This window comes from Carassius auratus, chromosome 21, assembly GCF_003368295.1.
Source record: "Carassius auratus strain Wakin chromosome 21, ASM336829v1, whole genome shotgun sequence".
NCBI classification, from domain to species: Eukaryota; Metazoa; Chordata; class Actinopteri; order Cypriniformes; family Cyprinidae; genus Carassius; species Carassius auratus.
Genome location: NC_039263.1, coordinates 3,518,179 through 3,531,168, shown reverse-complemented (window position 1 = coordinate 3,531,168; position 12,990 = coordinate 3,518,179). Strand labels below are relative to the sequence as shown.

Below are 12,990 nucleotides of genomic sequence, written 5' to 3'. Positions count from 1 at the left end.
TTCAGCTTTAGCATACCAGCAGGACTTTCACTAACTGGTTTGTACTGAATGATCTTTCTAACTCCCTTTAATTGGCTGTGTCTCTGGCTTGTAAATATGTTTTGGGGGCATTCTGTAAACCAGGTTTGGCTTCATTTCATTAAAGTCTAAATACCTCCTCAGAAATAGGATAATCTTTCTTTTTTTTCCACTTTTGGACATGCTAAGAACCAGTTCTGGGAAATTTACTTTTAAAAGTAATGCATTAAAATAAGTTCTATATATTGTTGCACCAAATTATAATGTTTCGGAGAAAAAACATTTGGTTTAACAAACATATAATTCTATTGTGACTCCAGTCAAACGTGTAGAAAGAAGCATGTTCTCAGCAATGTTGGGGGTGATGCATTACAAGTAAAGCAAGTTTTGTAATCAGATTACTTTTTTCAAGTAATTAGTAAAGTAATGCATTACTTTTAAGTTTACAAGAAAATATCTGAGTTGTTTTTTCCAGTAAGTAACGCCAGTTACTTTTGTTTTGCGATTTGACTGACAGATTTCCTGTCCTGTGTTGAGAGAAGCTGGGAGTGATGTGCAAAAATTAAACGGTTAAAAGTTTTGGTTCCAGTTGTGATTCACAAGGCCCAATTTTTTTTTTTATCTTACCTTAAAATGTATTTGGGCTGCATTAAGTATGTATGTAATTTTTTATTTTCTACTAATTTGTGTATTTAAATTAGTTTTTATTGTAAAATATGTTACTTTGTACAGTGCTTTGAGAAGCTTCCTTTAAAGGCACTATATGAAATAAAGTTTTATATAGCGTCTTGTTTTCAGTGGAGAGCTGACGACTTCCTGCAACACGATCAATGATAAAAGAAAGTCTGTAAACACATACATGAATATAATAAAATCATACATATGAAAAAAACTGTTGGCTTATGCTATGTACAATTAAAATCCAAAGACAACAAATATGTTTTAAAAGTGGATATACAGAAGTTGGAGCTGCTCTAACATAAAAAATGTATCGATGATGTCTATTTTGTTTTCTTCGAATCTTAGGAAATGCAAGGATATCCAGAATTTAGAAAAGATCAAAAAGGAATTAAATTATTCCTGTTATTACAATTTATTTTTAATATTAGATAAATCTGCATGTCATTGGTATAACAATAATAAGAAACACATTGCTTCTGAAGATTAGATTCCATTTGGGAGCATTTAAAGGGAAAACAAAAGTTGGCCTAGAATAAATCCTTGGGGGACCCCACAGGTAAGAGGAGCTGAGCTCGATAAAACCTAACCAAGGTTGACTGCAAAATATCTAATTGACAAACAGGACTTAAACTATTAAAGAGCCACTCCATGAATTCTCAAGACATGCGCATATTATTCTGTGAAGTACTGTATCAAAATGGCACTTTAAGTTCAAACAACACAAGGACTTCAGAATCAGTTATTAAACATTATTGTCTTACAAACATTTCCACTTTCAACTCATCAGTCCACAAATCATTCCCCCAGAAGTTTGAGGATTATCAAGGTATGTTTTGCCAAAATTCAGTCGGGCATTAAAGTTGTTCTGGGTCAGGGTTTACCTTGCCACCGTTACATGAATGTCATGTTTGTGTTTCAGTGTTTTTCAGACAGTGGAGTCATGAACAGTGACCTTGACTGATGTAAGAGCGGTCTGCAGTCTTTGTGACTTCCTGGATGAGTCATCACTTTGCTCTTGGTGGAATTTTGGAAGGTCAACCACTTCTAAGAAGATTTAACACTGTGCAATTTTTTTTTATATGGGGATAATGGCTCTCACTGTGGTTCTTTGAGGTCCAAATGCCTTTGAAATGTCTTTGTAACCCTTCCCAGACTAATGTATTTCATCTTGTATTATATGTACTGTATGTATTACATCTTCATAATTTCTATACTTTCTTTGACCTTTGGTGCCATAAACGGCTCATCAGATGCGACATGCACTTTTACAATTTGTTTGAACTGAAATGTGTGTTGGCACAGTGTTTACGCAACCACCCTATAGTGATAAAAATCCACCCAGTGTTTTTTTTTTTTATCTACTAAAATCATACCCCTTTCTCAAATCAAGCCATTCTCTGCTTCTTGTCTGTGTGACATCACACAGACCCAGGCCCTCCCACAATAGTTTGATTGACAGTAGCGTTTCAGCACAGACTGGGATGGTGTCTTACCTTAGCTCCGCCCCCTGAGTGACTGTCATCATCATGAGTACAATTCATGACAATGGCCCATAATATGACTAGATATTTAGCAATAATTCACGTTATACATATTTAGCTAGCTTGGTAGAAAATGATAACTCAGAAAGAATGTAAGGCTATGATGACGGCAAATTCGGCAATGTACATGAGTGTGACGTTATACTTCTCAAGGAATTTGTTTGTACCTTCAAGATAGGCTACTCAATATTTTCAGCTGAAAACATGGTTTAAACAAGTATTATAACATGCAGTCTCTCTCTCAATATACATATATAACTGCAGGAGTCTTTCATATACAATTGCAGTTGTATTTTTCATCAATTATTTTCTTAAATTATCCTTTGACTATGTTTTGGCCCGATGCCAAACTTACTTGTCAACCTTTTTCCTTAAGAATCTATCAACTTGTGCAAAATGGGCATCCGATGACCCCTTTAATATTTAAGTGTTGATTTAATTGAAACAGTAATCAAGGCCTGGCTGCATCTAGTCCAGATGAACCCCATTACAGATCCAGTTTCATAGATACTAAGTAACTATAGGGGCTATTACCTTTTTTATTAATTTTTTTTTAAACAAAGGCCCAGTGAGTGAGACCTAATTATGCAAAATGCCCATGTTATTCCCCAGAAAACTTTCATGTACAACATTACTGGCAGGTAAGATTATTAGCCATAAACATTGTTTTCTACCATGCAAGTTTCATGCAGCAGCATTAGGTAACTTACCGCAATGAAAATGCACTATGAGTTTTTGCTAATTAACTGTACAGAAATTTGAGTAAGTTGAGGATTATTAACCGGTTTAGTTTGCCCTGGTAAAACACAGAGTGCACAAAGTATTAGTCCTATCCTCTCTGTAACCAGAGAAAGTCAGTGAAACTGACACCTGTTGTACTTCGCTTCCCCTCTCTCTGACACCAATGCAATATTAACAGCTTGTGTTCCTCTAACAAGAGTAACTTTAGCCACCTCCACTGAGAGACCTGTGTGTCTAGAGTATCTCTGACATATTGTATTAATCACATACAATAAGATGTGGCATATGCACTGGTGGGAAGATTATGAGTCAGGGTTAGGGTTAAAACTGCAGGTCAATGTTGTCTGACTCAGAAAAACAAACCAGAGCCAGTCTGTGATAGCCAATCATCATTAAGGGTTTTTATAAATGAGTTTAAACATCATCTGCGGAGCCCTTTCAGCACTCCAGACGGAAGCATCTGCTCGGAAATCACCCATTGCTTATTTATCAATCATCACTGATTACAAACCAGCAGAAGAGTTGATCTGTGCTGCGCGGGGAAGAGTCTGTAATGCTGTCTGGACACCATCAGCTCTTAAAGCTAGTTTACAGTAAACAAATAAAAGCAAAACATTAAAGTGACACCATTATTTATCTTTGATTGTGATTAAAGCATAGCTTAGGTAATCATTTTTTCCATGCTTTCTTAAATGTTGATTGAGATCATCATTACAACAACAACAAAGCTCTCCTTCAGCCATGGATGACAGGATAGTTTGATATATTGATACATTGATAAATGATTTATTGAGCAGATAATGCTTGTGTAGGGACTGGATCCTATAGCCCTGTGAGAAGATCTCTCATGCATTTTTAATTCTCAAGTGGCCAACAGTCTCCCAGTTACATTGTGCAGCTGGAAACATCATCTCTTGTTAAAAGCCTTATGGGAGTCTCATAATATGAGACTATAAACCCAAATGCAGATTATTAAAGCAATAAAATTACAATCTACTGAAAATGTACTCGCTAACACCAGGCCATCTGAGATGTAGATGAATGTGTTTCTTCATCAGGTTTGAAGTAATGTATCAATGGATGCTCTGCAGTGAATGGGTGCCGTCAGAATGAGAGACCAAACAGCTGATAAAAACATCACAATAATCCACAGCACTCCAGTCCATCAGTTAACATCTGGAGAAGACAAAAGATGAAACACATCCAGTATTAAGATGTTTTTAACTAAAATAAAGGTCCATAATAGCGCTTCCTCCAGTTGCATTATCTTATATTAATAATCACATAGAGTTTAGAGTATGAGGATGAATATATTTAATGCATTTCCCCCCCAGTGAGAAAATATATTCCTTTGATAACCCAGTGAATCAAACCAACTTTTCCAATAAGGAAAGTGAGAGTGCTCAAAAAGTCACATTTTGTAAACAGAGGAAAAATATACAGGATCAATAATTGCTCAAGTGATTAATAAGCAATAGGCAACACTTTAGTTTAGGGACCAGTTCTCACTATTAACTACTATACTAGCATTTTGGCTGCTTATTAGTACTTATAAAGCACTTGTTAATGTCTTATTCTGCAAGATCATATTTTAGATTTCTTAAACTAAACTAACAGCTACCTACTAATTATTAATATGCAGCAAATTAGAAGTTTATTGAGGAAAGGTAGGAGTAAATAGTTGGTTAATTATAATAATCGGACCTTAAAATAAACTGTGACCCAAATAATGAAGTAAACAGTGAATATTTTTTACATTACTTTGAAATCTATAAATTATGAATATGAATAAAAGCAATTTTATACCCTATCCTTAAGTTTTTGATCATAAATGTTACAGTGAGTTAAAAGGTTAAGAGGAAACAGCTTACATTTTGAATGAGTGACATGTTCTGCTTGTGATTGTAGTATATTTGATGATTGTCTGTGTTCTGCCTCTGGCGAGACTGATGTGTCATGTTCAATACAGTCTCCTACATGACCTCCCCTTAGTTTAATAATGCATTAGTAAGTGTATAATTTAACACTGACTTATAAATGCTTTTTACATGGTTAGTTCATGCTTACTTATATTAACATATAAAGTGTTGCTAAGTGACTCCTTGTGCTGGATCTGTTGCCATTATCAGCATTCAGTCCATCAGCAGACAGAGTCTTGTCATTGTGCTGACTGGAGCAATAGCTGCATCATCAGTGATGATTACAGGCTTTCTGCTCTGAACAGCAATGAGAGGGGTTTTAAAGCTACAGCGCCTGAACTGAACACCCATAGACAGAGAGAGGGCCCAAATTAATAATGATGATAATAATAATACTAATAATAATAAAACTGAAATATTTGTAAACCATCAACACACAATTAAAGACAGTAGGAGATGAAAAGACGGGAAAAATATACAAATATATTTAACAATTTTTTTTATAAATGTCATGAATCTGGGATATTAAATGTATTCTTCAAAATAAAAGAAAATAACTAAAAAAGCCTAGAACATTAAATGTAACACGATTAGACGAAGTAAAGAAATAAAAACATAAACAGGCTACGCAAAATGTTTAAGTAATGTATTGATTCCTTTATGTCCAGCAAAAATAAAGAAAATGCTAAAATTTCACTGCTTATGGTAATTGATTCAAAAATACATTTGAAAAAAAAATTGCATGTAGTCCAATTAACAATTTGTCAAACGTTCTAGACCCATTAAAAAAAAGTAAAAAAGTAAAAAAATAAAATAAAAATTAACTCAGAAATTATGTCAAGTGACACTGAATTAATGTGAGTTGAAATGAATCAGGTGAGTGTGGGCGAGGCTCGCGCCGCTCGGGCGGTGTTTCTGATCCTCAGTGTGTCCCGGATCATGGCTGAGCGCAGGAGCGCGGACAGAGACGGGGATCTGCCGGTGTATCTGGCTCGACCGGGGACTGCGGACCAGGTGCCGCGACAGAAGCACGGAGGCTTGTTTTGTAACGTAGAAGGAGCGTATGAGAGCAAAACCATCGATTTCGACGCTCTCTCTGTCGGTCAGAGGAGCTCCAGGAACCCAAGAGCCACACACAGAGAAGAGCTGAAGTCTTCCAAGAACCAAACACACTTTCCTTCTCCACACACTGACCGAGAAGATGAAGACACGGAACTAACGAAGAACGCGCTCGAGGAAGCTCCACAACACCCTGAGAAGGTATCTATCTATCTATCTATCTATCTTAGAAATATAGCGTTGTATGTTTAATTAATTACAGTATGTTTAATGAAACCACATTTTACATTAAACATAAAGGAACTTTGCATAAAGTTGTGACACTCTAATCATATCTTTTATAATGTATAAATTTAGTGTTGACTGTGATTCAACATAAAATCATCCAGTCATCCAAAATAAAAGTTTTAGTTTACATAATATATGAATTTGTACTGTGTATCTTTATGTCTATATACAAACACATGCATCTATATTTTAAGAAAAATATGTTGTTTATATATTAAATATATTTATATATAATATAAAATATAGTGATATTAATATATAAATAAATGTAAATATTTCAAAATATATAATGAATTTGTTCGTATTTATAAAACAGTACACATTCATATATTTTGTAAACAAAACTTTTATTTTGGATGCAATTAATCACGATTAATCTTTTGACAGCACAAATTTATATATATATATATATATATATATATATATATAGAGAGAGAGAGAGAGAGAGAGGTTATATTCATTGTTTATTACAAAATATGAATTCATACGTGTATTACAGTTTTTTTCAGTCGCTAACAAGCATTTGTCCAAGCAGTTGTCACATTTTCAAAACTCTAAACACAATTAGCACAGCATCTGTCTATTGTGGCCATACCATTCACACATTTCATGTCGTTTTCACACAATATGGGGTCATTAAATACATTTCCACAATGCTTACATTTTCTGAACAGACAAGCTATACCTCCCAACAAAATTATGGATCGTTTTTGTAGTATTTACAAATGTTAACACACAACATCCCACAATAGCAAAAACAATGTTCCAAACCTTAGAGACAGTATAAAAACATCTGCTTCTGCAATGATATCAGTTCAAAAACAATATATCTTAGCTGATTTATGTTGAGTAAATTGGGCCAACCACAGCTGATTCCTATCTAGCTTAGACTCAATGACAGGGGTTATTTTTTTCTATTACATTGACACTTATACAATAAAAGGAGGACTTTGAAGAGTGATGTTTTTGGAAACAGAAACAGAAAAAGACAAACACTGTAATGTATGGACGAGGAAGAGTAAGAGCAAGGGGCCCAGGAAGAAGAGCAGGCCCAGTGAGAGGAGCAGGAGCAGTGAGAGGAGCAGGAGCAGTGAGAGATGCAGTGAGAGGAGCAGGAGCAGTGAGAGGAGCAGGAGCAGGAGCAGGAGCAGTGAGAGGAGCAGGAGCAGGAGCAGGGGCAGTGAGAGGAGCAGGAGCAGTGAGAGGAGCAGTGAGAGGAGCAGGAGCAGTGAGAGATGCAGTGAGAGGAGCAGGAGCAGTGAGAGGAGCAGGAGCAGTGAGAGATGCAGTGAGAGGAGCAGGAGCAGTGAGAGGAGCAGGAGCAGGAGCAGTGAGAGGAGCAGGAGCAGGAGCAGGAGCAGTGAGAGGAGCAGGAGCAGTGAGAGGAGCAGTGAGAGGAGCAGGAGCAGTGAGAGGAGCAGTGAGAGGAGCAGGAGCAGTGAGAGGTGCAAGAGCAGTGAGAGGAGCAGTGAGAGGAGCAGGAGCAGTAAGAGGAGCAGTGAGAGGAGCAGGAGCAGTGAGAGGAGCAGGAGCAGGAGCAGGAGCAGTGAGAGGAGCAGTGAGAGGAGCAGGAGCAGTGAGAGGAGCAGGAGCAGTGAGAGGAGCAGGAGCAGTGAGAGGAGCAGGAGCAGTGAGAGATGCAGTGAGAGGAGCAGTGAGAGATGCAGTGAGAGGAGCAGGAGCAGGAGCAGGAGCAGTGAGAGGAGCAGGAGCAGTGAGAGGAGCAGGAGCAGTGAGAGGAGCAGGAGCAGTGAGAGGAGCAGGAGCAGTGAGAGGAGCAGGAGCAGGAGCAGGAGCAGTGAGAGGAGCAGTGAGAGGAGCAGGAGCAGTGAGAGGAGCAGGAGCAGTGAGAGGAGCAGGAGCAGTGAGAGATGCAGTGAGAGGAGCAGTGAGAGATGCAGTGAGAGGAGCAGGAGCAGGAGCAGGAGCAGTGAGAGGAGCAGGAGCAGTGAGAGGAGCAGGAGCAGTGAGAGGAGCAGGAGCAGTGAGAGATGCAGTGAGAGGAGCAGGAGCAGTGAGAGGAGCAGGAGCAGGAGCAGGAGCAGTGAGAGGAGCAGGAGCAGTGAGAGGAGCAGTGAGAGGAGCAGGAGCAGTGAGAGGAGCAGTGAGAGGAGCAGGAGCAGTGAGAGGTGCAAGAGCAGTGAGAGGAGCAGTGAGAGGAGCAGGAGCAGTAAGAGGAGCAGTGAGAGGAGCAGGAGCAGTGAGAGGTGCAAGAGCAGTGAGATGAGCAGGAGCAGTGAGATGAGCAGTGAGAGAAGCAGGAGCAGTGAGATGAGCAGTGAGAGGAGCAGGAGCAGTGAGAGGAGCAGTGAGAGGAGCAGGAGCAGTGAGAGGAGCAGGAGCAGTGAGAGGAGCAGTGAGAGGAGCAGTGAGAGGAGCAGGAGCAGTGAGAGGAGCAGTGAGAGGAGCAGTGAGAGGAGCAGGAGCAGTGAGAGGAGCAGTGAGAGGAGCAGGAGCAGTAAGAGGAGCAGTGAGAGGAGCAGGAGCAGTGAGAGGTGCAAGAGCAGTGAGATGAGCAGGAGCAGTGAGATGAGCAGTGAGAGAAGCAGGAGCAGTGAGAGGAGCAGTGAGAGGAGCAGGAGCAGTGAGAGGAGCAGTGAGAGGAGCAGGAGCAGTGAGAGGAGCAGTGAGAGGAGCAGGAGCAGTGAGAAGAGCATTGAGAGGAGCAGGAGCAGTGAGAGGAGCAGGAGCAGTGAGAGATGCAGGAGCAGTGAGAGGAGCAGGAGCAGTGAGAGGAGCAGGAGCAGTGAGAGATGCAGGAGAAGTGAGAGATGAAGTGAGGGGAGCAGGAGCAGTGAGAGGAGCAGCAGCAGTGAGAGATTGAGAGATGCAGGAGCAGTGAGAGATGCAGTGAGAGGAGCAGTGAGAGGAGCAGGAGCAGTGAGAGATGCAGTGAGAGGAGCAGGAGCAGTGAGAGGAGCAGGAGCAGTGAGAGGAGCAGTGAGAGAAGCAGGAGCAGTGAGAGGAGCAGTGAAGGGAGCAGGAGCAGTGAGAGATGCAGCGAGGGGAGCAGGAGCAGTGAGAGATGCAGGAGCAGTGAGAGGAACAGGAGCAGTGAGAGGAGCAGTGAGAGGAGCAGTGAGAGGAGCAGTGAGAGGAGCAGGAGCAGTGAGAGATGAAGTGAGAGGAGCAGTGAGAGGAGCAGTAAGAGGAGCAGGAGCAGTGAGTGGAGCAGTGAGAGGAGCAGTAAGAGGAGCAGTAAGAGGAGCAGGAGCAGTGAGAGGAGCAGTGAGAGGAGCAGTGAGAGGAGCAGGAGCAGTGAGAGGAGCAGTGAGAGGAGCAGGAGCAGTGAGAGGAGCAGTGAGAGGAGCAGTAAGAGGAGCAGGAGCAGTGAGAGGAGCAGTGAGAGGAGCAGTGAGAGGAGCAGTGAGAGGAGCAGTGAGAGGAGCAGGAGCAGTGAGAGGAGCAGTGAGAGATGCAGGAGCAGTGAGAGGTGCAAGAGCAGTGAGAGGAGCAGTGAGAGGAGCAGGAGCAGTAAGAGGAGCAGTGAGAGGAGCAGGAGCAGTGAGAGGAGCAGGAGCAGGAGCAGTGAGAGGAGCAGGAGCAGTGAGAGGAGCAGTGAGAGATGCAGGAGCAGTGAGAGATGCAGTGAGAGGAGCAGTGAGAGGAGCAGCGAGAGATGCAGTGAGAGGAGCAGTGAGAGGAGCAGTGAGAGGAGCAGGAGCAGTGAGAGGAGCAGTGAGAGGAGCAGGAGAAGTGAGAGGAGCAGTGAGAGGAGCAGGAGCAGTGAGAGGAGCAGTGAGAGATTGTTTTTATTTTACCCCACCGACCCCCCCCCCCTTTTTTTTATCTGGGCTTTTTGCTGTTGTTGTTTTTTTGTTCAGAGTGCTCTTATGTGTTTCATGGATATTTTGTTCACTGTAGGCAATACTGTCAAACCTTTTCTGTTCTATCATACCGTGTTTCTACTGTACCTCCTGCAGTAAACAGTAAAGGAAAACATTTTTTTTACTGGAATGCTTTTGAATGTGAACATTACCGTACATTTGGACATACAGTTCCTAACCAAGAAATTTAGTGTAAAACAGTGAATTGCATGTTTTGCATGCAAATACCTGTAAAACTGAGACTGAAAAGTCTATGCAGTTTTTGTAATGTCAACAATAGCCAGTATTTTGAAACCTGGTGTACTTTGATTGACTGCATGTAACTTGTGAGGTGAAAACAAGTGTTATTCTTTGACAGAATAATTACATTTTGAGTCAGATTTCCAGTGTTTTGGTAAAGTTGGTGTGTGCAGAGAAAGATGTGTTCTAGTTTGAAATGAAGATTTAGTATATATTTAACAAAATGTGTTTTTGAGAAGAAAATTATCCATTTGGCCAATTGTGTTTTGTAGGTGTTAGTCTGTGTTAAGAGTTTAGAAAAAGTATCTGAAGTACGGTTAAGCGCTTGTTAGCGATTGAAAAAAACTGTAACCTCTATATATGTCCCACATTGTGGTATAAAATTTCATATAAAATAAATAACATATTTAATATCCTAATTTAATAGAAAATGCATGTTATTTTAAAAGGTGAGACCATTTTCTAGTGAGTTCATATTTATTTTCACTATTCTATTGAAACAGAAGAAAGTTGGGGCTTGTTTTTGAGCGTGCTGTTTGTGCAGATATTGAATCAGACACTTACTGCTGTCAGGTGATGCACAGGAGACTCTTATTATATGGGCTTGATTTAATAGACATTTGGCTGAATGCAGAATGCACCAGCAGAAGAAACTCTTTCATCATTAATATTCCTGAAGTAAACAGCAGGAAGCAGCTGCTCCTTTCCAGAGAATCAAAATTATTCAATCATTTGCTCATATAATCAAATTCATGCTGGCTGCACATGCTCACTTGTTACCATTTTTTTGTGTTTATTTATTTGTAATGAGGTTGAATACTCCAGATCAAGGTTTATTTGTGTTTATTAGTTTAAAGGTTTAAAGGTTTTTACATACACAGGACTTAATCAAGCCTCGCCATCTAGTGGACAGGAATTACTGCTGACTCAACAGGAAGATGATCCAATAATTAAGAAATCACGACCTGATTTGGGTGTATAATGTGCAGATACTATACTGTGTCATTACACATTATGTATGGTTAAGTCAATTAGCGATAAACTAATAATAACAAGGAGTTTAACTCTAATGCAGATGCAGAGGTCACATTAGGTCAAATGACAACTGAAATTCCCAACTCAACCATCCTTAAAGAAATTTCATCCCTTTGCTTTACCCATATCTGGACTCGTGATGAAGGCTTTCAAGTACACTTATCAGTACTTAAGTCACTTTTTCAAAACTCTTCACACGGCTCTGCTAACCCTCTTTCATTTCTCAACTGCAGTTGCACTAAAACTACCAAAACACTTTATAAAGGTTTTAAATTAACTTATTATTCAAATTCAGATCAATCTGATCCGGATTAAACTTTCTGAACAACTGGATCCTTGTGTTTGTTAAAAACAAACCTGCATTATTACAGTTTTTTCAAAATACTTACAGTTTTTGAACCTATAGCTCTATTTCTCTACACACAAATCCACAAAACACACACACAACATACAAAAGTTCACACACATCATGCAAAAGCAGACACTTCTTTCAGAACTATTTTAAATCTTCTAGAAATACATGCATCTCAATAAATTAGAATGTCAAAGTAAAGTTTATTTATTTCAGTAATTCAACTCAAATTGTGAAACTTGTGTATTAAATAAATTCAATGCACACAGACTGAAGTAGTTTATGTATTTGGTTCTTTTAATTGTGATGATTTTGGTTCACATTTAACAAAACCCACCAATTCACTATCTCAACAAATTAGAATATGGTGACATGCCAATCAGTTAATCAACTCAAAACACTTGCAAAGGTTTCCTGAGCCTTCAAAATGGTCTCAGTTTGGTTCACTAGGCTACACAATCATGGGCAAGACTGCTGATCTGACATTTGTACACAAGACAATCATTGACACCTTTCACAAGGAGGGTAAGCCACAAACATTCATTGCCAAAGAAGCTGGCTGTTCACAGAGTGCTGTATCCAAGCATATTAACAGAAAGTTGAGTGGAAGGAAAAACTGTTTAAGCTTTTAGGCATTGGTCTGTGTTTTTATTTTTATTTTTAATAAGTCAGAAATGAAAGGAGGCCTCTTCCCGCAATACAAAGTCAATGGAGAGCGTTGTATTGTGTTTGCCCCGGTGTGGGCGTGGCCTAAATGCACTCTGTGTCCATACTGTACCTATACTGCTGTCTATACTATTAATATGACGCAAATAATAAAATAAAAGCAGATAATCACTTACTGCTCTGGATTGAATAACGTCTATAGCCTAAATAAGACATTTCTTACTTGAATACTGTTTTTAAATGCTCTGGCGTGAAGATAACCATGCAAACCATGGTGCTGTGGCAGAAATAGTAAAATGTTATTTCATTATTCATTTCAGGGTTTGTAAAGAGAGAAATTCAATTTGCAATTTTCAAAGACTTACAAACATTTCACACAACTGTTTCCAGCACTTAAAGCTCCAAAATGATCCGATTTGAATGTTATTTTCAATGGGATAACCAAAATATACTGTGGTGAACAAACGCTAATATAAAATAAAAAAAAATACATCAAATCACCATTATAAATTGTGGATGGCAGCAGAGGAGTAATTATTAGCTTAGTCATTCATTTATACTTTTTTAAAAGTAGTTATAAAATCACTATTATAAAATATCAGATCAACAAGAAATCAGATGTG

The 12,990-nt window shown here is 39.4% G+C and overlaps 1 protein-coding gene across 1 annotated transcript in view; it reads left to right on the top strand.

Annotated features, from left to right (window-relative positions):
• The first annotated feature begins 5,824 nt into the window (after positions 1–5,824).
• Positions 5,825–12,990, top strand: part of LOC113038234 (dihydropyrimidinase-related protein 3-like) — a 32,461-nt gene continuing 25,295 nt past the window's right edge. Inside the window, exon 1 of the mRNA XM_026195511.1 lies at positions 5,825–6,160. Within this exon, the coding sequence (XP_026051296.1) occupies positions 5,840–6,160 (321 nt within the window). The 5' untranslated portion in view covers positions 5,825–5,839. The remainder of the gene's footprint in view (positions 6,161–12,990) is intronic.